The sequence below is a fragment of the Gasterosteus aculeatus genome, chromosome 18 (genome assembly GCF_964276395.1).
Source record: "Gasterosteus aculeatus chromosome 18, fGasAcu3.hap1.1, whole genome shotgun sequence".
Lineage (NCBI taxonomy): Eukaryota > Metazoa > Chordata > Actinopteri > Perciformes > Gasterosteidae > Gasterosteus > Gasterosteus aculeatus.
In genome coordinates, this window is record NC_135706.1 from 11,889,234 (window position 1) to 11,915,961 (window position 26,728).

General features: G+C 44.1%; 2 protein-coding genes and 1 non-coding gene across 3 annotated transcripts; all 3 read left to right on the top strand.

Moving 5' to 3' along the window:
• Window positions 1-126: 126 nt before the first annotated feature.
• Window positions 127-11,453, top strand: sec63 (SEC63 homolog, protein translocation regulator). Its single transcript, XM_040160238.2, has 20 exons — window positions 127-444; window positions 1,408-1,507; window positions 2,690-2,804; window positions 3,041-3,153; window positions 3,435-3,496; window positions 4,099-4,157; window positions 4,259-4,309; window positions 4,422-4,530; window positions 4,854-4,948; window positions 5,074-5,206; window positions 5,739-5,831; window positions 5,943-6,088; window positions 6,161-6,308; window positions 6,593-6,675; window positions 6,876-6,944; window positions 7,083-7,235; window positions 7,334-7,525; window positions 7,628-7,828; window positions 8,729-8,833; window positions 9,173-11,453. The coding sequence occupies exons 1-20, from the start codon at window positions 321-323 to the stop codon at window positions 9,308-9,310; spliced, it is 2,289 nt and encodes a 762-aa protein (XP_040016172.2). The 5' UTR covers window positions 127-320; the 3' UTR covers window positions 9,311-11,453.
• A 406-nt stretch (window positions 11,454-11,859) lies between these two features.
• Window positions 11,860-23,769, top strand: scml4 (Scm polycomb group protein like 4). Its single transcript, XM_078093302.1, has 7 exons — window positions 11,860-12,161; window positions 14,965-15,235; window positions 18,843-19,036; window positions 19,594-19,723; window positions 21,505-21,717; window positions 22,011-22,156; window positions 22,263-23,769. Exons 2-7 carry the CDS (start codon window positions 15,004-15,006, stop codon window positions 22,386-22,388), a joined length of 1,041 nt encoding a protein of 346 aa, XP_077949428.1. The 5' UTR covers window positions 11,860-12,161; window positions 14,965-15,003; the 3' UTR covers window positions 22,389-23,769.
• A 187-nt stretch (window positions 23,770-23,956) lies between these two features.
• On the top strand, window positions 23,957-24,835 carry LOC120808054 (uncharacterized). The gene is made up of 2 exons (XR_013453381.1): window positions 23,957-24,206; window positions 24,548-24,835. It is a non-coding gene; the product is annotated as an uncharacterized LOC120808054 (transcript).
• The last annotated feature ends 1,893 nt before the right edge of the window (window positions 24,836-26,728 follow it).

Genomic DNA, 26,728 nt, shown 5'->3' on the forward strand with positions numbered 1-26,728 from the left:
TCAGCCGGGATTTTCCTCTCGTCACCTCACCGTATTAATTTGACTGCTTTAATCGGGCTGAAAACCATTCGCACCGCCAGCCACACTTCATTTCCACCGCTGGGGGTCAGTAGCGCGCAGGAAAGGCGCCCAATCGCGAAGAAGAAGGCGAAGAAGAAGAAAGGCGTCATTGCGCAGGCGTACACCACGTACACCGATGCTCGGAGCTGTCTTGGTCGGATGCTAGCTGGCTAGCTAACGGTCTGTCAAGTCGCACACATTGGGCTAGACGGGGGAAGCGCAACGGTGGAGAAGAAGGGCGACCCGAGCGCCGCTACGAAATGGCCGGACAGCAGTTCCAGTACGATGACAGCGGCAACACCTTTTTCTATTTCCTCACGTCCTTCGTCGGACTTATTGTGATCCCGGCTACATATTACCTCTGGCCCCGGGATCAGAATGCTGGTAAGGCCCGATGTCTGGTTCAGTGCTAACTTAAGCTAACTCGTCAGCAGTGCTGGTGTAACGTCAAGTGATCACGCGAGCGGTTTGCGTTAGATCTCCTCCCCCGGTGCGAAGCTCTTTTGATCGGGCCAGCCTGCACCGCATGGACGCCGTGGCCGTGCGACCCAAACCCGACGCTTCATTACTTTGAAACGTGCCAATTGTAAGACACAGCAGGCGTTGTGGTGACGGCGCCCACGTCTGCTTCACCGGTTCGGAGTTGAGCACAAGTGTCGACTCGACTCGGTCACCCCGCCGGCTTTGACGTCTCCGAACCGGGCGTCCGGTTGATTATCGTTTCCCCCCCCGAACGTCTCATACGTGACGTTGACCTTCTTCTGTGACTTAACAAAAAAAAAAAAAAAAAAAAGGAATTAAACTGGCGGCCAGTCGAGATAATGCTCCCAACACAGAAAAAGCCAGCGTCACTCTCCCCGCAGGTGTGAAGCTTGTGGCTTTATCGTCTTTATCCCGATAAAGTCTTATCTATTTGTCAACAACAGTGCATATCTAACATAGGTTATGTTACAAACGCGAGCACACTCTACTCACTCTAATGGGACGTGTTGAGTGACAGGTCGCCGTAGATCGGAGATGTTGATTTACCTTTTTTAAGATTATTTCCATGTAAGATTCAATATTGATCGACACCATGCTTGAAGTGAATGCACATGAATTAATGCACATTTCTGAAGTCGTTTAGAGCTGCAGGAGGGGAGCCTGTGCCTCTCATAGCTTAGCTGACGTATCCACAAGTATCCTCTGTGAAAATGTCCCCTCACCCCTGATTCCGATTAACCGGTAATCCCACCCAAATTACCGCAACAGTCATTTCCCCGGCGGCCGACCTTGTGATTTGTGAGCGGTACGGTGGCACCAGTGTGTCGGTTTATATCTCTCTCTGTCTTCTCTTCCTCTTTCCAGAACAACTGCGGCTGAAGAGCCTGAGGAGGGTGCACGGCAGGTGCCTGTGGTACCGGCTCAGGCTGATGAAGTCGCAGCAGAGCATCGTCCCGACACTAAAGTGAGTCACGTTATTTGGCTTTGCAGTGTTCTTTGTGAATATGAATGTGATTTCCTCTTAATTCAGCATTCAGCATACTCCCCGTGATGGAAGTAGGCCCAAGACGACTTGAGTGTGTCATTCTTTTGAAGTATTGACTGTTGGTAGTTATTTATAGCACTGTTTAATGTGTTACACTTAATCCAGGCGCACCTCCGGTCTCATTTAAATGTCTCCACATATGAATGATTGGCCATAATCTGCTCGGCATTTTGATAAGTGGTTTGTTCCCCCTGGTTCACTTAATTCAGTGCGTGTCTGCAGCTGGACGGAGAGGCTGTAGCTGTTGTGCAATAGCGAAGGCAGACTTTAATGGAGACGCTTGTGTTTGGTGGTGTTTGCCTCAAGTTCGGCCCGTGTTGTTTTCCTTGTGCAAACCTCCTAAATGACGTGTGCCAGCGGTGTAAACACCGCCTTGCACCGTTTAACGTTTCTCTTCACATGGACCTTCTGAGTGGTGTTTATTCCTTCTGGGCGTGTGGGTTGACGGGAAGATGTGGTTTTCAAGTGCGGTTCAGCGTGTCACTCATTTTCTGCGACTGAAACTGGCCGAAGCCGTATCATAATGATGGTGTTTATTATGAGAGTCCATCAGGCATTTTTCTATCTGAGCCACCCGGACAACTCAGGCCAGTGAGCGGTTGTCATGGCAACAGATGCTGCAGAATAGGCCATAGGGTATTGCTGTTGTCATGGAAACAAGTTTAACTTCGATGCATAACCAAACAACAACAACAATGTCAGAACATGTCTCGCCCTTGTGCTTATGTGGAGAAAACCCCGTAGTCTTTTTGCGTTCCTTAATGTTCGTAGCTTTCTATACTGTAGGCTAGATGACAATGCAGAATCCTGCATCCCGCCTTGACTCCCAAACTCAAGTCTGGAGGAAAAATGAGACTGGCCTGATGTTTTCTCTTGCAAGCACAGACCTGTGTGTGTGTGTGTGTGTGTGTGTGTGTGTGTGTGTGTGTGTGTGTGTGTGTGTGTGTGTGTGTGTGTGTGTGTGTGTGTGTGTGTGTGTGTGTGTGTGTGTGTGTGTGTGTGTGTGTGTGTGTGTGTGTGTGTGTGTGTGTGTGTGTGTGTGTGTGTGTGTGTGTGTGTGTGTGTGACACGCATCTTTCCTCTTCGTTTTGCCATTTTCAGGAAAGGCGCCTTGTTGTTTGGCTGGTTCGTGTTCCTGTTGCTAGCCTACAAGGTGTCCAAGCTGGACAGAGAGTACCAGGAGTATAATCCATATGAAGTCCTCAACTTGGATCCGGTATGCACGCACACACACACACACAAAACACAGTGTGCTGTATTCTACAAAGCCTTGAAACTCCCCAAAGACCCGTTTTATTTAGTCTGCACGAGATATTAGACCCATAACTTCTAAAGATAGAACACACGATAAAAATATCATCTTTCATCCCATTTGCGGTGCCGCTGTATTGTATCTGTTCCTCACACTATGTGAGGTCTTGTCATGAATTGTGAGCGTAATTCTGTCTCCAGGGTGCATCGCTGTCAGAAATCAAGAAGCAATACCGTGTGCTGTCACTCAAGTTCCACCCGGACAAAGGTGGTGATGAGGCCACGTTCATGAGAATTGCCAAAGCCTATGCTGCGTAAGTAAGCCAGGCACCAAGACTACATCTGCATTCAATATTTATTTCACCAGGCTGCCACAAATTGTATTTTCCAAGAGAGAACAATACATTTTCACCAGAGTACAATAAAGTAGAAACAAAATAACTACACAATGAACCGGAATTAAAAACAATTCTAATGATATAGTTGATAAATTTAAAGGAGAAGAGATGTAAGGTATTTTGGACTTATATATGTATAATACATATTTGCATAATGACATTATTTTGAGGTGATTGCATGATTTACTTTTCCACAGTCTGACCAATGAACAGTCTCGACAGAACTGGGAACAATACGGTAACCCAGATGGTCCAGGAGGTGAGTGAAGCGACCCTAAATCCCACACATTTGCATTTGTATTCAGTCGGCCTCTTGTGGTCATGAATGTGTTGATCAATGGAAGATGAAGTGAAACCTGGCAGCACATTTATGAGCCTCGAAGGATAATGCCATATTATGTATTTTTTTGTGCCTCAATTATTGTAATTAAAAGAGACCTTTTTCATCAATTAATAAAATTCATTCATGTAATGCATATCTTATATTAATATGGTTATTTGGATCACAATATAGCATGATTCATGGCGGTTCAATTAATGAATAGTTAACATGATATAAACACATACTAAAGGCTATTTTTGTATGATTTTGTATCAATGATTTTCTTTATTTGACAAATACGTTTTCAAGTGAAATTAGAGAGAAATCAAATATTTCCATGCAAGCAGTTTGTTAATCCCATTTGAATTGAGTGGAAATGTGAATTGTGACATTAAAAACAAAACCACAATGTTAAAGGGACATTTCCTTAAGAACTATTTCACGACAGTTTGTGTGGAATTTGATTTGGCTGCTTGTCCCGATATTTCCGCTTCAATGCAGCGGGAGATTTTGCCTCTCACGCCTTCCTCTTTCTCTAGCGACCAGCTTCGGTATTGCTCTGCCCGCCTGGATCGTTGACCAAAAGAACTCTATGCTGGTATTTATTCATTGATTTGCTTAAAATGTCTTGTGTTATACGAGCGGAGAGCCATTCATCAATAACCCACTGAGTGCATTATGCTTTGCTTTTGCCACCAGGTGCTGTTGGTGTATGGACTGGCCTTCATGGTCATCCTTCCTGTGGTGGTGGTGAGTCCCGGCAACAGATTGTACGACACAGAGGCCCTCCCACAAATCCCACTTTTCTCACGTTTCTCTCTTTTTGTTGTTTTGTTTTGTTTTGTGTGCATCCGCGTCGTAGGGCACGTGGTGGTACCGCTCCATCAAGTACAGCGGAGACCAGATCCTCATCAACACCACCCAGCTCTTCATGCATTTCATGTACAAGACGCCCAACATGAACATGAAGCGTGAGTCTCCCTTCTTCTCATAATGTGCAACAAGACTTTGACCAGATGCAAACACAGGAAGAAGAACTGTGGTGAATTTATTCTTTGATGTTGGGAAACCGTTAGATAAGCAGTGGATTCCTCTGTCAATAATAAAACATTTGAATGTTAAATTGCTTCCATTTAATGCAAAACTACACCAAGTTACAGGATTTTCTCTCACTCATACAAATCTCCAGACTTTTTCATTTGTTGTGTGTCAGTGTAAATTGGTTGGTCAGTGTCCATTGACCATCAGCTGAACACCAGGTTTTGGTTCACAAGTTTTTTTTTTTCCCCTTCAGGGTTGGCGATGGTGTTGACGGCAGCGTTCGAGTTTGACCCTCGCAGCAATAAGGATGCTACCATACGGCCGACGGACAACATCGAAGTGCCGCAGGTGATGACAAACATCGCCGATGATGAACGATCTCTCCGGGCTTGCAAAGACTCGCGATCTAAAGTAGAAACACTGTAAAAAGGGGTTCTGCGTGCCGCGAACGGCCTCTCGTGTCTTTCTTGCAGTTGATCCGTGAGTTGGGAAACATCAATGTGAAGAAGAAGGAGCCCCCGTTCTGCTATCCCTACAGTTTGAAGGCCAGGGTCTTGGTGCTCGCCCACCTGGCCCGCATGGACGTCTCTGAGGAGTTGGAGGAAGGTAGGACACGACATTTCTGTTTTTTCTTTCAAAGGAATTCTGTGTTGTTCTACTGTATATATTCAAAGTACTCTTAAGAGGCTGTAATTCAACACATTGTGTTAGCTTATATGTCTGTTCAAAGCAACACTAGGCGGTCAGGAATTGGTTCTTTATTCTACCAAAAATGGTCTATAACGTAATCAAAGCAGTTTGGAGTTGTGAGGTCGCATTGTTTCACAACCCTCCCCTGGTTAAATGTTTATACTCCCGCGCCAGAGGTAATGTCGCTTACTGAAAGAGGGCGAGCTGTTTAGAGTAGTTTCAGGTTTGTTAGTTTGTGAGAACTCTCTTGGCCAGCTGTGTTGTCTTAGAACGGCAAGTTAGAGCTGCAGATGTAGTACATGATGTGAATACACATGTGGGATTCTATTACATGCCATGCAGACAGTGGAAAGGTTTCCAAATGAATCTTTTGGAGTGGTGGACACAAACCGCACTTTGAGGTCTTCTAATGATATCATGCAATGTGTGATGTATATTTTGGTTCCAGATCAGAGGTTTGTGGTGAGGAAGAGTCCAGCTCTCCTGCAGGAAATGGTCAACGTGGGCTGTCAGCTTACTATGATGGCCAACAGCAGAGGAGGTACACACACACACACACACAAACACATTTTAAAGGCAGCAGAGGTTATCACTTTGAATCATATTCACACAACCTGGAGGACGGTTTGATTATTTCTCCCGCTGCCTCCAGGTTTCCACGCTCCTCGACTGGTAACCATAGAGAACTGCATGAAGCTGACCCAAATGATAGTGCAAGGTCTGCAGGAGTCAAAGTCACCACTGTTGCAGCTGCCCCACTTTGAGGAGGAGCACCTCCGCTACTGCGTCTCTAAGAAGGTACGGTCTGAGCGTCTGTTGAGTAAGATGGAGAGGTTTGTGTCAGTGCGTAATTTGCCTCCTCTTCTCTAGTATAAAGTTCGGAGCCTGCAGGACCTGGTGAGTCTCAAGGACTCCGACAGACGCAGCATGCTGCGTTTCTTGGGGGACGAGAAGTACGATGAGGTCTTGTCAGTGCTGGGCAGCTTCCCTCACATCACCATGGACACCAAACTGCAGGGTCAGTCCTACCGGTGACGCCCGTGCAGCCGTAACCCCCCCCCTCCCCCAACTAAGTGTTAGAGGTGTATAACACATCAGGTCTTTAGAGCAACGCTTTAGCAGTAAGATCATAGTATTGAAATAGTTTGAACAGGTACCTTGAAATGAGTCACACAAACCCTTGCGTGCGGTTTGAATTAAGTACAGTTTTCCCAAACTACTAATTGCTGAGATTTAAAATAATTTTCTAAATAATACATTATAGTTTTGGTTGTTGAAAGTTGTATTTCTTTGTCTTTGCAGTCCTCGATGATGAAGACAGCAATAACATCACAGCAGGGTCTATCGTCACAGTAACTGTCACCTTAACCAGAAAACGGATGGCGGTGAGGATTTCTTTGCATTTGGTTCAACCCTGCCATCAATCCTACAACATAGTAATGACTGACTAGAAACCAACCATCTGTGATTATTTTTCAAATTTCGGCTTGGAGATGCATCTTCATAGATGACCACTAGGGTGCGCTCGTGACTAAGCATTGTTGAGGAAGCACGATGTGACTGTGGAGGGAACTGTGTTTTGCAGGAGGTGTTTGAAAAGGAACAGGATTCTGCACCGTGTCTAACGGAGGAGTCCGCTGCTACAGAGGAAGCAGTAAGGACAAAACACACACACACACACAATAATATCAACTCAGACCCAGTGAGACGGCACCTTCACTCTGACCGGGTCAGACGCTTCGTGGCATTGCAAAGAGTCCACTCAGCCTTATTCTCTATTTGTGTACAACAGGGCGACGCAAGTAAAGCCAAAACAAAAGTGTGGCAGAACAAGAATAAAGCTGCTAAGAAGACAGCCAAGTCAAAGAAGAAAAAATTAACCAAGAAGAAGGTCACTCCTGTACCTGCAAAAACCAAGCAGGCCAACGGCAATGTGGCCGGGAATGTACGTGTCTAATCCTACAATTAATTGTGTTGATTTTCTTATGATCCAAAAAAGAAGTATGTATCGTAAAATCCTGTTGTCAATGTCAAATGTCCCAGGAAGTTGTAGCGACAACAGCAGCAACAACAACAACAGCAGCAGTAGTAAAGGAGGAAGAGGAGGAGGCCTCGGACAAAGGCAGCGAGTCGGACGAGGGAGAAGCCAACAAGGACTCTCCCAGCGAGAGAGACGAAGACAGCGACAAGCAGAGCGACACGGAGGTGGACGAGATGGCAGGCGACGACGAGGAGGTCAGAATTTTTAACAACTCTACACATAAAGGGAACAAGAAACACTCGCCGGTACGTGTACCCCCCACCAAAAGCTAACTCTCCCTCCTCTCCGCCGGTCAGGAGTGGGAGGCGTTGCAGCAAAGCATCCAGAGGCGGGAGCGCGCCCTGCTTGAGACCAAGTCGAAGGTGACGCACCCCGTCTACAGCCTCTACTTCCCCGAGGAGAAGCACGAGTGGTGGTGGCTCTACATCGCCGACCGCCGAGACCAGACCCTCGTCTCCATGCCGTACCACGTCTGCACGCTGAAAGACACGGAAGAGGTGGGTCAACCAACTTCTGGGTTCTGGCAGCACGTAGGTGGCGAGCTACTGGCCTCGCGGGATGAATCCCTCTCTGTGGGGTCCGTAGTCACATTTCAAATCACTTGTTACAGCAAACGGACTAAAACCCAAATATATTCAATCTTCAATATTAAACTGATTAGAGGCATAAAATCCTCACATTTGAGAAGCTCACAAACATCTGCCATTTGTTCTTTATTCATCAATTAAACCGTTGAAATACACCGCATTAAAACATACCGGTGTATGCATCATATTAAAATACGTCAAGGTTGTTTTGTGGCTTCTGCTTTAATCCGTCTGAGGTAGAAGGTTCTTAATAAGTTGCGTGAGTGATTTCACGTCTCATGTTTCCAGTGCTCCGTGGTCCCTCACATCCTGTTGCTAGGCAACCCTTTGCACTTTTTATCGTCATTTCCTCAGAGGAAGGTGTGTGTGTATATACGTGTGCGGGGTTCATTGTGCACCTCTGATCCTGGCAAACGGTGATCACTGACCGCGAGGTTTGTTCACAACTCCCCCGCTGAGTAATAAGTAACCTCACGCTACGTGATTGCACAGCAGAGTTCGCAGGGATTCCATCCAGCATGGGACTTCTTTCCTGAGATGGTCCATTGGTGATCCCTCCCCCCCCACACCCAGTGTTCAAGGGGTTTGTCCTTTTCAGGTTTGCCTCCTTCTGATAAACTCCCCTTGCTTCTTTACCAGGTGGATGTTTTAGTTCGACATCAACGGTAACCACGGAGACACGATGTAGCATCGGCTACGTGCTTTACGCTAACCCATAAAGCAATCGTGCCCCCGTTACCAGAGCTTTGTGACTGCACTTCCAGTGCTCCTGGGATGAGACTTGACGTGTGTGTGTGTTTGGTTCCCCAGGTGGAGCTGAAGTTTCCAGCCCCCTCAAAGACGGGCAACTACCAATATTCTGTCATCCTTCGCTCTGATTCCTACCTCGGACTGGACCAGATAAAACCACTCAAGGTAAAAGGAACGGTGTGTGTGTGTGTGTTGTGTGTGCACACTTGTGTGTCTTTTAGGGCGTGAGGGATTGCTCAGAGGAAGTTGGCTGAGACGATACAGACGAAATATATAGGGGAGTAAAAAGCTGCCGACGCCAGAGAACTCAAATAAAAGCTTTCTGTCACTAGAATTGGATCTCCCCGGGTGTGTGGTTGCTAAAGCGTTGACACTTAAGTCCTTAAGTGACTTCCTGTTTCACAGCGCTCAGAACCAGAACTAATGTTTAAGGACTAGACGCTCTGCTGCTGTAAACTGACGCACCTTTTTAAATGTGTGTGTCCCCCGTCCCCCCGTCCCTAGCTGGAGGTCCACGAGGCCAAGGCCATGCCGGACAACCACCCTCAGTGGGACATCCCCGACACGGAGGAGGAGGACGAGGAGCAGGAGGACAGCGATGGCATCGAGGAGAGTGAGGACGACGACGAGGACAACGACTAAAAGCGAAAATACACACACGCTCACCTCCCCCCCCACCCCCCAACCCCCCTTACACACACACACACACACACACACACACCCTGATCGACTGGCCGACCACCCACTCCTCACCCCAAAGCAGCACTCAAGAACAGCGAACGAGGAGCAGCAGAGCTGCGTCCACCATACACACTAACACACACATTTATATAAATATGATAACCGGGGACAGTTTATACACACAGATCCCTCCTTCTTCTCTTCCATTTTATCTTTACACGGACCCCCCCCCCCACCTTTTCTACAGAGACTTGTTAACTTTCCGTTGCTGGCGGAGGGAATCCTGTGAATACTTATCCAGGCTCGTGTGAGTGGATGGTGTGTGTGTGTGTGTGTGTGTGTTTGTATGTGTTTGTTAAGGTATGATAGATTGACACACTGTGGACTGGAGGACCTAATATTATCTGGGCTTTTTTTTCTTTTCTTCTTCTTTGCGGGGGGGGGGGGGGGGTGACGACGGGGGGGAGGAAACGTACAACCGCTATTTCCGTTTGCAAAATTAACAGAAACTCCCGACCTGCGTGTGGACTTTGTGGCATCGCTCTCGCTCCTGTTTTTTAAAGTAAAATGGCACTAATGTTTTCCACACCAATGCTACTTTCTATTGTAAAAATTACAAACTGCAGAAGCGCGAGTTTTGGCCCCATTTGTCGGGGGTCCCTTCCCTTCATTTCCTCGTTTTACTGTCCCTTGTATGTTCTGCTCGCTGTGTTTAGGGAGCCGTCTACAGATGAGAGCTGATCCCCAGTCAGTTCTGTTGATGATGCTTGTTCTGCTCCTGTGATCCGCGTCCGACTGTGTTTTTCAGAACCAACTGTTGAAAGCAGGTGATAATCAAAATGAATTAGCCTCAAAATATGATGGGGGGGGCATAACTTTCAGTGTTCAAATTTTAGAAAGTATCCAGTACTTCTTCTTGTCCATTTATACAACTTAAAAGCTTCAGTCTTTTGAAGGGGTTCAGATACCGATGTATAGATATCTATCAATTCATTCTTGTGGCTTTTCAGAGAAGTGATTTTTCTTTTCTTTCTTTTTTTCTTTCATCCTTTTTTCCTTTTTAACAATTGTAGCACATTCCAGTGTATACTCTGTCCAAAAAAAGGCCTTATGAATACAACTGAAGTACCACAACAAACATGCCCTCGGGTGCTATGGTGGTTCTTTGGACAGCGGAAAAAAAGTCTGTTTTGCACCTGCGTGAGAATGTGTATTCAAAGGTCTCTTTAAGGTAAACGATGCTCCAGTCGGGGAGCACATAGCACAGATGTTTGCCAGGACATCACCGCTCAGATGTCCAGTTTTGTCTCAGTCCCACAAAGACAGACTAACGGGATTAGAGCCCGAGATCCCCGACCAAAACAGTGCGCGTGATCTGAAAAGTGTGCGTCCAACAAAGGAACCGGTTGAAAGTACCCTTGTTTCTGTAGTCATTAAAGCAGAACAAGCTTCATTTTGTAATGACTACTGCCATTCAGATGTAAGGCTTTTTTCCCTCCATAATCTCATCTCAAAAGTTTTCCACTTTAAAGTGTCTTTTCTTTCTAACAAATGTTACTCATGTCATGTTTCGTTCCAATTTATCCGTTGTTTTTTTTGTTTTTTTTAATTCGTTAGATTCCAGTGCAAACACACACACACACACACACAAAATAGCCTCGTTGTGCTCTGGGCTTACTGTGTGTGTGTGTGTGTGTGTGTGTCGACTTTATTCAGACAGGGGTGCGAATATTTGTGGGCTCGCGCTCCTGATGTCACATGACCCACACGCGCTCACTACGCCCTCCTGTAATTGCGTTCAAAGCAGCAGGTAATATTGTACTCTGGGTATTTATCGCTCTGCAATAGAATGTAGCATCAGCGATTTGTTTCGCTGTGTGGAAGAAAAAAATGAATAAATATACAAAGAAAGGAAAAAAAAAACTGCAGCGAGGTTAAAAATCACACAACCCCATTTCTCCCTCGCTGACCTTTTCCAGGCGGCCGGCGAAACTACCCGACGACTATGTATCTGCCACTTTTGTTTACAAAGGAGCTGTCATTGTAAATGGAAAAATATATTATTTGTATTTAAAATCATTTCAAATAAAAACTTTTTAAATGAGATGATGTCATCATTTTCCAAAGACGTTCCCGTTAATGTTTTCTTCTATTACATATTCTTACAATATGGTCTACTTTATGGAGCCCAGGCAGTGCGTGTTCCTATGGTGGCTAAGCCTTGCAGACTAGTTCCTTTCTATGTAAACTGGTGTGGGATTCCCCTATTACTTGTGGTCAGCTTTTTAAGAGACCACAATCCGTCCAGGATGTATTAATACGGTACAGCAAGAGGATTGATCAAATGCAAAAAAAGATAAGTGCTAATGCAAGGAAATAGCTGACATAACTAAAATGCAATATACAAAAAAGATGTGTGAAGTAGTTTCTGGGTCATCAGAAAGGGGCTGAGCCTGTTTAAAGTAGCGCGCCGTCGCTCCCTAAATGAGACGCAGCCTCACGGCGGGTGATCCACCCGGACCGATGCACGATCACGTCCCACTGCAACGTGCGCCTCTGGGGATCTTACAACTCCTGCTACCCCACCCCCCAAAAAAACAAACAATCCATCAGACAGCGTTGGGAAAGCAAACTGCATCCTTGCATCTCCTCCCAGATCAGCCCGCGGCGCTCACTCGCCTCCTCCGGCGCATCTGCGAGGGTGGAACCCGGACTGACCCATACAAGGAGTTCCCTCCCCGGTGCTCCCGGTGCTCACAGCCTGCTGTGGAGAAACGGATCCCCGCCGTCGAATCGAGCCGTCGAGTCACAGGTAACGAACGCGAGTAGGGAAAAAAAAAATCCGGAAACATTTATTGCCATAATTTGTCAGACATACAAGGAATTTGACGGTTGGTGCGTAACAGCAGACAGTACGACGATGGACGACAAGACAGCATGCAAGAGGAATAAAATAAAATATAATGCTATGGGTTAGTTTATAAAAGGAATAAAAGTTAAAGTTAAAAATATTTAAAAATTAAAAATAAAGTGCACCAGCCAACAGAAAGTTGTGAAAGTGACGTTAATAACTTTAATAAGGAATCTCTTCATCCTTTTTTGGACACATTCCTCTTTTAGTATTAAAATGAGACAACGAGGTCACTCACCTCAGTTGCTATTGAGAAAGAAAATGATAACATGTTTCCTTTGATTTAATCTGCACCTTTGTGGTATTGTTATTGTTTTTTTCTGTCATGGTCAATTTCCTCATTTTCTCACGACACACAAAAAAAGTCAAACGCTTTTAATAAATCCTCATTTGCACTGAAGTATACCGGTTATTCGCATACAAGAGCTTTGAAAAACAAATTGCTGCTCTGCTCAAGTTGTATATGGTTCAGAGAGTTAACCATTGACAACCATCCATCGCGCACACCTTTGCACAGTGAGGTGAAAGTGTGATTTCTTTTTTTTTGATCCCTTGTTTTCACATTTCCAGGGATGAGAAGACACATGGGGGGAGGCAGCAGAGCGTAAAGGCCTGAGATTAAAGTTGTATCACAGATATATCACCTTTTCACCCACCAAGTCCTCACTTTGTTTTTGTTTCAGATAGTTCCGTGCGCTCTAACGTATTCTATACTTACGTAATGGCTTTTTCCCCCAATGCAGTTCTGTAGACTGTTGTGATAATTGCAGAAGAGCACACAGGGACATTGCACATTTTGTGCTGAGCCTCGTTCCTCTTCACAAGGCAGTTTTTTAGAGAGATTTTCTTTTTTCCCACGGTAAATAAAGAAAGTCAGACTGGACTGAATTGTAAAGGGAAATAAGTGAGCCCATTATTGTTCCTTTTGCAAGGAATCTAAGCGAAGAGGCTTTCGCACCTACAAGCGCTGTGCAAGAGAAGGTCAGTGTTCACGATGAGAAAGTAGACAGTCTCATGGCTGCAGAACTGATATCACAATGCTGGTATATTGTGTGCCAGGAATTCTGCTTTTTGATCCCCAAATATGTCCCGTGGAGGCATTTATTGCTGTTTTTTCAGTCCCACCAAGATCATAGCAGAATTTATCGGCTCAATAATCCCATGTGATCCGCTGACTTGTTTACCCCACATTCTAATTTAAATAAGGCCCCAATCAGCTTTTTAGAGAAGCCTTGAAATCGTCAGTATCTATTACATTTACAAATTAAATATAATATGGCTTTTGCAGAGTAACATAACCTTTGTCGCTGAAGGGAAGGCCCACTGAGAGCTCTCTGTTTAATTGACGTAGGTCGTTTCGTACTGAAATCAAGAAATCACTCCAACAACTGCACTCGTGGCAAGACTCCAAGCCACAAGTGCTTTAACTGAGTGTCAAAATGAAGTAGTTTTCTGCTCTCATTGGGCATCAAGCCTTTAAAAAGACACGGAAGCATTCCCCCGTGTGTGTGACTGGGGACGGTGCTGCTATGTCTTCATTATTGCAATCTGTTTCGTCAAACAAAACAGTGCTCCAGATAGCAATTTGTTGTGTGCGTGTGTGTGTGTGTGCGTTTGTGTGTGTGTGAGAACAACCATCTTTTGAGTTTTTAGGTGGCGTTTGACGTATTTGATTTCTTTCTTGGTAAATGAAATATTGGGGTTAAGGGCTGATTTATTTCGTCTCCAACCTGACTGAAGCTGACAGGTTGGCTCTGGAAATAGTTTTGTCTCTTCTTTTGTTTTCCACTTTATTTATTCAATCTCACAATAGATGGAGAAATGTTTTATAATATATAGTAATAATACATTTTAGATTAACACTTGTCTTGTTTATGTATATCTTGTTGCACTCCTTCCATCGCTTTCAAGTGGCATCAAGTCTTTGTTTTAACTATATATTCTCTGTTCTTCATCAACATGTTGTCTAATAGTAACCCCCAACTCTAACATGCAAGTAGACAAGAAAGGCTACTTAGTCGCACACATTAAATGCACTTCGCCTGGCGGTGGTTAATAAAGCCCTGAGGGTATCCTCTCCAAGTTTAATTACTGTAGGACTAACAGCCACTAAGGAAAATACGATCTGCTTACAGAATAGTGTAATGGGTGATAATTTGAACATTTCCATCAGCTTTCAAAAGTCTCCCAGCTGTCCTCTCGCTGCTCTCCCGCTGCCTTTGTTCCCATCCAATGCAGCGGAGACTGAAAACCTACTTAGTCGACGTTAATCAGTAAATCCAGCACCCTGGAGGCCAAATTGCATCCACTTTACAGCACAATAGACACATTGTCCCCAATACTTTTGTAATTATCAGAGTCATATTCTCCCGTTAGCCACCGGTGCATTTCTTTGACCTCTGGACTCACACCGGTGTAATTGCACATCACCTCCCCCAATATATTTTTTCTCCTTCAAGGCTCTTTCCCATCTCCATCTTTCCTTCAGGCTGCCTATGTATTCCATCCCAACTCTCCTTGTCGTGGATTGAAAGCTCTGGAATTAAATGATCACGAACAGGTTTGATGTTGACAAAATGTAATATTAAAGCACATTTTCACAAGCGAAGGGTGACTAGAATTCCAATAGATGCCATTTTATTACGGACGGCCTGTGGACCCTTCCAGCTTTTCGATCCATATACTTTTTGATTTCTTTCTCCAGTGTGATGTGTCTCACCTTCCCTTGGCGGTCTGCGAGGGCATGAGACTGCAAGGCCGGAGGGATTTCTACCCTGACTCCTACCTGGAACTGGCCCCTCCTCCACCTGGTCCTGTTGCCTGGTTGCCCGGGGTCCTCAGCAAGGGAGTACGCCTTCGCCTGCGCTTGGATCGCCTTGACAACCGTGGGCGGGGCTGCTGGCAGCTGGTGGAGTCGAAGGAGGAGTCTGAGCCTGTTGGGCCGAGGGGCCGGGCCCACGACACCTGCGCTCAAAGTAAGGGGCCGGTTCTCATAGAGTGATTCTCGGCACTTTACTTTGAAGATGTGAATTGGCCAGACTTCTGAGAGAGGTAATGGAAATGTATCAGCTAGAGGTATGCATGCATTTCTAGTACAACATTATGGTGGATTTTTAAAATTTAAAATAAAATAATTTACCGTATTTGTAAGGTATACTTTTATGTATCATGTGAAAGACAAATCTGGACCTACAGCTGTAAGAGACATTCTCTCCATCACATAAAATACCTAAAGAAAATGAACTGAAGTTCAGTACCTGACTAAATGTAACTTTCCACCACTGCTAAACATCTTTAAAGGAAAAGAGAACTAATCATTTTCAAGTGTGTGTCTGTGTGTGTGCGTGTGAAAAGAGAGAATTCACATTTTGGATGTAATTTATCAAATCCCCCCCCTTCCCCCCCTTGTGACCGTGATGAAAAGCAAAATACTCTCCACCCTCCTCTTCTTCCAGTGTGTTATGTTATGAAGGAGCTCAGTGGAGATAAGGAGGGGCTGTGTGTGTGTGTGGGCGTGCTTGTGTGTGGGCGTCTTATTTACACACAACCACACTATTTATGTGTTTATTTATTTGAATTTTATCATATGAGTTTGGTGCAGGATCCGATTTCACCGTCTGTTACCATGGCGACACCCTGCCTGAGCTGTAAATAAATTCAAGGGGTTTGTTACATTGATTAGAGAGCGAACATGCGCACACACAGACACACACACCAACACATTAATATATTCTAAACAACCAGGCGAGGTTATATGGGCTTCTAGTTAAAATGCAATTATTGTATATAGGCATTTCTGTGTGTGTGTGTGTGTGTGTGTTACAGTGTTTACATTTGTTTGTTTCTATGTGCATGGTGTGCAGGTTAGTGAGGCATTAGCATAATTCGCTTCATTGCAGTTTCCCTTCAGTATAAGTGAAAACAGATACAAATCTCCATCGCCTGAAGCTGGTGATTGCATTATGCTAATCATGGCTGATCATTGCTGCATTACTGTGGCCATAACAGTGCTGCTCCAGCAGCTTTCCAATGCCTCCCTCTGACATTCAGCCCCCCCACCCTCCCCCAAAAATAAAAGAATTGTTGCAAAATGAAATTGGGCGTGAGTATTCACTGGTCTCCTAATTACCTAATTAGCCATAAACAAACGAGGCTGCGGTCCCAAATGTGCCGTGTTTGGATGCAGCGGTGCCTGTCTCTCCCCCCCGCCTGCTAATGAATGGTGTTGCTGCCTCGTATTGTCAGCCATTGTCAGCCGACACCCGCCCCCTCCCTCATATCCAATTCTTAAAAGTAAAAGATGATTATCTGTCCTCCGTCAGTCTGTCTCTGCCTGTAATGTGATGCGCTGTAATGAGAAAGGACTGATTGAGTAGGGACATAAGGATTAATCTAACTGTGTAATTACTTATATGATTTATGGGTTCCTCCCTTCACACACACACACACCCATGGCCTCCTACCATCGTGGTCGCTGTGTTCCAGCACTATCGCAGCCTTATTGTCTGCTGTGTATTTACCCCTTTTTTTATCATCTTGTATGGGCTTCGAGTAATGAAATACTGAAATTTTCTTGGCCTGTCACATTCAGCGTTAACACAGCGTGTGAGCGGCCCCCTTTGCAGCAGACTCCTGACGCGTCCTCTTACACGCCAGCAGCGGCTCTGCTTGCTGGCGGCGCTTGATCCTTCCTGCGAAAGGTTAAACTGATTTTCATTGAGCATTAAAATCCACCGGTGTAGCCTCTCTGACCGCAAACTGGAGTCGGCATAGCAACCTGTGTGTAACCAATCGATATGTTGTGTTGTAGACTTTTAGACCATGAGGGCAAATAAGCCCCCCTGGAGCCTGCTTCTTATTTTAATACCTCAACCTCAGTGTAAAACTTGCTGCACCTTGCTTTTGGCTGGTTGCTTTTTTTTTTTTACATGTGTAGATTTATTATAGATAGATAAAAAAAACAAGGCAGCATACATGAGCTGAAACGGAGGTAGTCTATAAATAAAAGGAAGCCTGTAAGCTTTGACAGAAATATGGTCTGCAGAGCAGTGGAGTAATCCTGGAGGGTTTCTGCGAGAGCCTTTTGGTGTTTACTAAGAAATGCTCTTCAACTGGACGTATATGAAAGGTCCAAGCAGGTGAGCGTGACCAGAAGATTGAATCCGTGAGCATTTTTGGTGCATTTCTCAGGACACGTTCGACGCCGCTCCCTGTGAAGCAATTTCAATTTATTCAGAAATAATTTGAGCACACATTACAATGTGTAACCCGAGCGCTTGCAGCACAAAACAACTGCACAGCGTGAATCCCTTGTCATCCGCTCGAAGCCTTTTTTTCTGACGACAGAAAAGAAAAACTCAGAGCTGTGGTAACTGTAATTACATTAAAGTACCCCCCCCCCCCGCACACACACACACACACACACACACACACACACACACACACACACACACACAGTTTTAAGCTCAGCACGTCTGCCGGCTGCCGCGGGATGTTAGAGGCGTGTTGCTATGACAACTGAAAGGGGACACAGAAAGGGGGTGAGGGTAGAAGGGAACGCGGGTAGGAGGGGGGTTGGAGGAAGGTGGTCGAGAACAGAGAGAGAGGGAGAGAGAGAGACAGGGGGAGAGAGAGAGAGAGAGAGAGAGAGACGCATGCAGGGTTGCCGGCGTCTCGACAGTGTGCGGCTGCAGAGAACAGTGGAGCAGAAGCATCCTGTCGAGGAGCCATCAGGCGGATTTATTCAGGGACCTGCCCCCCCCCCCCCCGGAGCGTCAAACAGACAGAGAATACCAGGCGGCCGCATGGTAGGCAAATTCTGGGCTCATTTTTGGAGATTTCTGTCTGACTGGGTCTGAGAGGCGTCATGCATGTGCACACGCTGTTCCTGTTCCTGTTTTTCTTCTCATGACACATTGTGACATTCGGTGTTTTATTTTCCTACCAGTTGCCAGTCTCGCTGCACTGAATTCAAGCCGGTCCTGTTTGATACCATTAAATGATCATTGCCGTGCGACAGCATGGCAGCAAATTTGTAGAACATCAGCACAGAGCAACTTAGCTTCGGATTGAAAGGCCGTTTCAGGTGAGCTATTGTTTTGCATGAATGAAATGATTGAAGAAGGGGATGCATTGTGAAAGTCGTGGTCATGTGGTACACACACATGCACTTGAGGCACTGCTATGTGTGTGTGAGTGTGTGAGAATGTGCTTCTTTGATTGTTTGATCGTGTGGGTGTTGTAGGTTTATGTCCTTTGCTTTCACTTCCTCATTATGTGTGTGTGTGTGTGTCTTTGTCTCTCTGTGCAGTAATGATATTTATTGCAATCTTCTCAGTCAGAGAGGGGGAGGGGTGTGATGGAGTACAAAGCTGTACCAGGCTTTGTTTCTACTATTTCCTATAGTTTGTGTGTTTGTATGTGTGTGTGTCTGTGTGTGTGTCTGTGCGTGGGCGTGCAGGGGCCACACACACACACACGTGCATCTAAGTTTCCGCTCCGGTTTGAAGCGGAGGCAGCGGCGCGTGCAGTTTCCTGTTACTTTGAAAAATCCCCATGGAACGAGCTCTGCGTCTCCCTCAGGTCCGATGAGTTCGCTGTACGCCGGCTCAGAGATGCAGACTCCCGCTCTCGGCCCCCAGTTCACGGCGGGGCCCCAGGGAAAGGTGCCCGGCAGGAAGAGGGGACGGCCTCCCATCCGTAAGCTGGAGTTCCAGGGTCACTACGTTGAGGCCCTCAAGGTGCCAAAGAAGAGAGGCAGAAAACCCGGCTTTAAGGTCGGTCGCTCATACGTATACCTCTGCATACCTCTTAATTATTGACTCTTCCCCGTGTTTAAAGTTCAGTATTAATGTTACTTGTGTCATTAATATTGGTATTGATAATGGCCCGGTTATTGTTATTGTTTGTTTTTGCTATGGTTCTTTTTGCCTTCGTTTATCATCACAGACAGGACAAAAGGGGTATGACATGCAACACATGTTCTTAATTCCAAGATTTATACTTTAATAGATATTGGTGGTGCTGATTTCTTTATTAGGTAGAACTGATAGTAACAGAAGGGGTTTTAAATGAACGTGCCACTAAAAGGTCAACGTTTACACCCTTTTTATAACTTCAGTAGTCGAATGTTTATAAAACTAACAACAAAATGATTTTTATTTTTAGGATTGATTAATATTAAATGCAGTTGTATACAACATTTTATTACCTAACCAGCAGTAAGGATGTATGAGATTTTGGTTACTGATGTGTAATGTAATGTTAATATAGCAACCTCAATGAGTTGTTTGCATGTGTGTGTGTGTGTGTGTGTGTGTGTGTGTGTCTGTAGCTGAAGCCCAGGATGGTGATGTCCCCACTAGCTAACTCTCCTCCCAGCAGCACACCAGGACCCGAGATGGGCTCCATCCCTCAGGATGCTGCCATCGTCCCCCACTCTGCCACACCTCAGGTCCTGACAGGTAACACCTCGGCCGCAGACAGTGTGAAGCTTGTCTAACCGGTAACGGGCTCCAGATGATAATGGGTCTGCGCCGAGTGAAATACAAATGGTAGCAATTAAAGAAGCAAGTTTTTTTTTTCTTCTATAGGTCTGATGCTTTTTTTTTTTTTTTACGCCACGAGATCTGGAGCCTTTTTCGAATGAGGAAGCAGAACTTATTAACATTTTTACAGTTATTAAACACTCACAGCCTGGTGGTGAGATGTTTTGGTTCCCCTTCTTCTGTCTTATTTCAGTTTCATATCTTTTCCATCCATTCCACCGCTCTGTGTCTTAAATTTGGTTCTAGACTACACACGTGTCAGTGTGGGGCCTTTCTTCTCTGTTCTCTAAAATACACAAATGACTTATTTGTGCAGAGATGTGCTTTTATGTGCATGTGTGCATATTGAGTTAGAAACAACCGTGTCTATGGGTTTAGTGACTATGTTTACATGCCCTAAAATGAGAAATACACGCCTTCAAGCTGAAACAAAGCATGTTATTTCTTATTCTCTTTCAATCTTCGCGACTAGCTTTCCTTTTCTTTTTTAGGCTCTGGAGAAAATCTGCCTTTTTAAAAAATTCTTCTTCTCAGTCTTTTCATTTTTTTCCTCCCCAGAGTCCGTCCTACTCTGAATAAGCAAATATGTAAAGATTGCCTCAGTGTATTTGAGGTGTGAATGGGAACCTCACGTGTCGAAGACCAGCGCTTTGCTCTTTGTTCGTGAAAAGCGTTTGATGTCAAACTGTAGACATTCAAAAGCGAAGCTCGCGCACACACACACACACACACACACACACACACACACACACACACACACACACACATATATATGTATATATACACACATCACAAACCAGTGGGCTCCCCGTGGTGCCATCCAAACATATATGTAAATCATTTCTCGAGTGAAATGGAGAAGCCTTTCACAAATATCCCCCCCGCCTTGAAGGGGTATGTTTTAGCACATGCTCTAAGCAGAGGGAACTTTCCTTAAAATATCCGTTATTTTCTCACATAAAATAATTTTTCTAATTGACATATTTAAAAAAAAATATTATGTCATATTTTCACATATTTACATACATACATACAATAATATTTGAGGATGTAAAGGTATAAGAAGACTGATGTAGTAGGACACAGATAGTATTTATATTGACAACATTGACAATCAAATATATCTATCTCAATATTAATATCAAGCTTATACTGCAGGATATCAGGGCAATTCTGCAACATGTCTGTGTGTGTTCCTCCAAACTCACATGCGCAGATCTTATCACATAACTAATTTTTTTTTAGAAAACAATACATTTGACCTTTTGAGTGAGCACAAAGTAGAGGCATTTCAGAATCATCATGCACTATTTCCATCTCCTAAAGCTGTCATCGGGTAAATCCATAGATGGCCAGCCCGGGCATAACCAGCAGCCATTTACATTATCGACTTACTGAAAAAACGCTTGGCTCAAAAGGGGACCACAATCAGAGAAACCACTGATCACCTTTTGTCCGTATCAGTACAGTTACAGGCCGAGTGGGGCTTTGACAGATTTGACTTCACATTTAAAGGATAGGACAAATGTAACCGCTGCTTGATATAGTAAATAATGCTGCATGTGATTTGCTTTGATGGAAAAAGTAAAATCCTTGATGTTGATGTAAACAGACCCGAGATCGCCACGCTAAAAACACCACCTTCCCCTAAGCGGGCTTGGCTCTAATGGTGCCTCTTCCCGTCTTTCCTCCGCCAGCAGAGACGTCGATGCCCGATGACTTCTTGTGTGACCCACCGGTGGACTCCAAGCGCTACGCCGTAGACCCCAGCGACTCCGCCTTCAACGTCATGACATCGCAGTACCCACCAAAGCACTCCTACGGGCACCGTGGCAGCAGCTGCTCCACCCCAATGGGCCTGTGCAGACAAGCATCGAGCCCGGGGAGCTTCCAGGATGCAAACAGGAATGGTGAGGCTTTGCTGCGAGATTCTGTTGAGACATTTTTCTTTTCTGGCGTCTTTTGGACAGCTTTGACCCAAGTCCTTTGGGGGTCGTGTACCCTGTTATATACTCTACATTGAATCGTGTAACACTTTTATAGTTTACTACACCTGTTTTTTAATATTGTTTTCATGACGTTCTATACTGTGTCCTTTTGTACGTCATGGAATATAGCGGCTTGGGCCGTACTATGTTTTGTAACATATTAGAATGTCGGTGTTTTTTGCCTAAACCCGGTCTGTTCCCCGTCCTACTACTAGCCTACAGTCCGATGCCGGACTCGGCCGACTGCAAGCGCCCTGCCGGCAAGGACCCGTCCGGCTGGAATGTTGAGGAGGTCGTTCGGTTCATCAAAGATGCCGACCCCCAAGCCCTGGGACCCCACGCTGAGGCGTTCAGGAAGCACGTGAGTTCAGGGCACTACGTGACGTAGCCAAAGCTACTGAGGCTGAATGTATTGTGACAGAGCCTGAGATGCTGGTGAGTTCACACGGCTCCGTTGTTTGTTTCAGGAGATAGACGGAGACGCTCTGCTCTTGCTGAAGAGTGAGATGATGATGAAGTACCTGGGGCTGAAGCTGGGACCTGCACTTAAACTCTGTTACCACATTGAGAGGCTTAAACAGAACCGGTTGTGATTGTCTGCAGAGGAGCCGAACCGCTGATCAACCTTTCACTGAAACTGCATCGCTGCTGGTTGTATGAAACATTTCCAGCCAACAGCAATGCACCATGAATGCCTTTTGGATCCGGATTCGTTGACAAATTGGACTTATTTTGACTATTTGCAGCAGACGCAATTATTTCTTTATCATCTTTGTTCACTGGTTATCTATATGGCTTTAGATTGTAAATAGCTTAACTCCACGAGGATGGCAGCTGCTGAATATTGGAATGGAACCTGCCCACTCCTCAATCCTAAACACGGACGCTGTGCCAACACCTCCGAGGGCCGACGGGGAGCTGAACAAACACGTATGGTGCTTTACCCAGACATAATATTTAAACTTAAAGTTTTTCTGCTGCAATTTTGAAATAATGGTTTTGTTAGTTAGTTTTGTTGCGTTTTAAATGTATAATAATGTTGCCCCAGGTAGCACGCCTAGACACAAACTTTAACTTATTACCGATCTTGTCAACTTCAAGTATGGAAACCATTTGAGTGGTTTTGAAACATTAGAATATGAAAAACTGTAACTGCCGCAGACCACTGCACAGTACGAGGGTGTCGCATCAATCACAGGCGCATATAGTCACGCAGTGCTGATAGGAACAAGAAGGAAATGAGACGTATACATTGTTTTTGTGTTTTTTAATATGTTCTCATGATTTTATTACAACATGGTGCTCACTGAAACCGTTACTGCCACTACAATCAAAATACTTAACCAGTCTCCCACACTTACCACCATGGTAAACAAACTGTTTACATTCTTCTCATGCAATAGTTTTTAGTCATTTTGAATTAAAAAAATATGCAGTATTTCATCTCTAAACTGTAAAAAGTTAAAAACCATTAAGTGAGATATCTTGAGCATTATCCTGTATACAAATGAATGATCAGTTACATGCAGAATATGAAAAACTTGTGCAACTTTTGGTTAATCTAACTGTACAGGGACCTACTTATTAATCACTTTAATTGTCTGTGTTGTGTGTGCTTTGGCTCTGTGTTTTCATATCAGTCTGCAACACTTTTGTCAATACTAAGTATGTCTATGAATGATGTATTTCATAACTGTCTTGAGCCTGAGGGAGCTTTCAGCATTAAACTTTAGCATTACCCGTTCCTATTTTACAACTCGATTCAAGTCACTTGCAGGAAATGAGGCTAGGTGTTACAGCTACCCCAAACTAGAAATTTCCAAATATTTTCCATGTTTCCATTTCCATTTTTTTGCATCAAACTTGTAACCTGTATTAAATCAATTTGGACTTACGACCTTCCTTTCCTCTTCAATGTGATGTTTTTAAAAGAACCCTTTTTTCCAGAAAAAATAAACTTTCATGTTCAATGAAGTGTAATTAATTAGTTGTATTATTATAAGTGTATACAAGTTATATCCATTAATTCAAATAATAATAATAACTTTATTTTAACAATTTTTTGCATCTTTTTGCAGAACAAAACCGACAAGAACGCCTTTATTTTGAAGAGCGCGAGATTCACGTTGCTATTATATCGCGAGAGTTGCATCGATTCACTTCCCGTATGAGTGTAACGTGACTTTCATGCCGCTCCGTCTCACACAAATGTGTGCGTCTGCCAGCCAGAGGTGAACATGGCCGAAATTTCGGAGAGGACCCTACAAGTCGCCGTCGCGGTCTCCTTCGCCGCCGGCTTTGTGGCGGGGTGGCAGGCGAACAGAATGAGGAGACAGTTTCTGGACTGGAGGAAGAAGCGGCTGCAAGCCAAACTGTCAGAAACTCAGAAGAAGCTGGATTTGGCTTGAATGGTAACGTGAAGGATGTTTTGCTTTATAGAGGGTCATTGTTCAGTTGCGTGTGATTACTTGACTGTTAAGTCTTCTTTTAGGTTGGTAACACACAGACATTGGCCAGAGAATCGTGTCCATAAAGTAGAATTTAACTGCTGCTTCCACGCGCATGTGGAGGCCTGACAATGCGAGGCAATACTACTCACAAGGATTACAAATAACTTGTAAAACTTGTTTTTGTGAGTGTGCCGCTTCCATCGTGCACGTACCTTGCGTCATTTCCGTAGAGCGCAGTGATGTCTGGTGGTATTTCTCAGGTGCTGTCGGGTCTAATTGAATGCTGGTCTTCTCTGCAGAAGGTGCTGGATGCGCTGCACGTCTGCCCCTTGAGGAGTGACCTCAGAATGACGTCACGTTACTGGGCGATCTGCACTCTGCCTGCTTCCGGTTCCTTCAACACTTTGTGGAAATCCTGATCAGACTTCATTGCATCGGTCAACCGATTTGAAATGCAAAACTGACCTTCTCACGACAGCTTCCGTTGTGTCCTAAGTCACTACCTTTGGAAGAACTTCATCATGCTTTAGTGTTTTTTTCCCCCCCGTCTTGTCTGTAACATACCCGGTGAAATAAATTGTCTTTTTTAATGTTTCTGTAACTTTTTTTTTTGTTGCTTTCATTCAGGTTTGTAGGTCATGTGTTCTACCTTTTTGCTTTTTCATTATTTGATTTTCCTCATCACCGATACACATTGGAGGTGACTCAAAGGGCTACACGCCAAAATAATCATTTGTAGTAGATCAAATCTTGTAAATACTTGCTTTACCTAAATATCTTGACTTATTCCTCGTAAATGGTGTTTTCCTCCACGACAATATGCCCGGAGTTGTGGCTCCCATCTGCTGAATCACATTGGGAATCACAACTTAGACGTGAAGTAAGTAAGTAAGTTTATATTATGACTTTTTTTTTACAATTTATTCTTGACATACTAAATGATGGCTTATGAAACTTTATGGGCTGTAATACTACCACATTTTGGATATCTTATGGAATCATTTTTAATATAAGAAATTTTGGGCTATGATTATTTTCAGTAAATAGCTGTGATGAGCTATTTTATCATTTTTAATCACTTCTTATGGCTACTTTTACTCTTTATTGGACATTTATGGCATAACGTTCAATTAATTTATTGCATGACACGGTGTACCCTGCCATTTCATTATTTTTATGATACCGTTTGATACGTTTTTTTTTTTAATCACTGATGTCATTCTTGCCTACAAAACTGACTTTCAATGAATTCAATACTATTATTTTATTAAAAATAGATTATATACAATACAACCCATGTACTAATGCATTATCAGGCCAATACATGTATTTGCTTTTGTTTATTTATGTTTCCACCTCATTAAACTGCTAATGAAGACTGTGAGGCTGTTGCTGATTATTTTGGTAAACTACGGCTTCCAATGTCCCGGAAAAAATCCCACTTTCAATATTTGAATATTTTCAAAATATTGAGTATGGGTATTAATGTAATAGGTTATGCATACATATGCACACTGTAGGTATTTATTCACATTTAAATTGATGGCTGAAGCTTTACAGGTACACGGCTTGTCGATGGGTGGTGCTAGTGCACTTCAAAACTTTAAGCACACAAAGTATTTGCCTTTCTGGTCGCTAGCTGTGAAATGAAATCTTATGAGCAGATCTCTTTTTCATCATCTCCAGTCTAGCAGGCCTTTTACCTCCCCTCAACAGGCTTTTGACAAAAGCTTTAGACGTCCCTTTTTCTGTGGAAATAAGATGGGGAGGGTACTGGAGGAGAGGTATACTCGACGTGCAAATACAAAAAAACCTTCACTGAGCTCCATCCCACCCAATCAAATCGTCTCATAAAAAATATTAGTAGTTACATTATTAGTAGTAAATGTTATTTCAAGTATGATTGAATTAGTCTTACTATGATGAAAGGAACTTACTTGAATGCAGGAGGTGTGGGGTTGAACATTTCTATTTAGGTGCAAGAATAAACATTCACAATTTTTTATTCACAATAAAACACGTCCTTAACATTTTGTAGGGTGTATTTTGTTTATTACCAGTTTAAAAAAGATAAGCAGACTTTGGTAACGTACCGGTCTGCGAGCTGGACGAGTCACATTGGTCTTAATGTGCGCAGTCAGCAAAGTGAAATCTGGAAAAAACACATTAAAGAAATATTCAATAACTTCACTACTATGAATAGTACCACGGTCAACATTATTGTATGCAAAAGGGGGCTCATTATTGTTCTACTACAGTGGTACTAAGTGCACCGGGATATGTGACTTTATGAAGGACGTTTCCTAAAATTCCTAAAATGCATCTCGAGGGGGCTTCATCAGTATTTAAGATGATTACCGGTAAATGCGCTACTGAAGATAGTATGAAGTCTTTACAAAAGACAGTGCAATATACAAAGTACCAGTTGTTGTACTTTGTTCTCGCTGAGGAAACATCACAGAAATGGAATTTTGTGTTAGAAC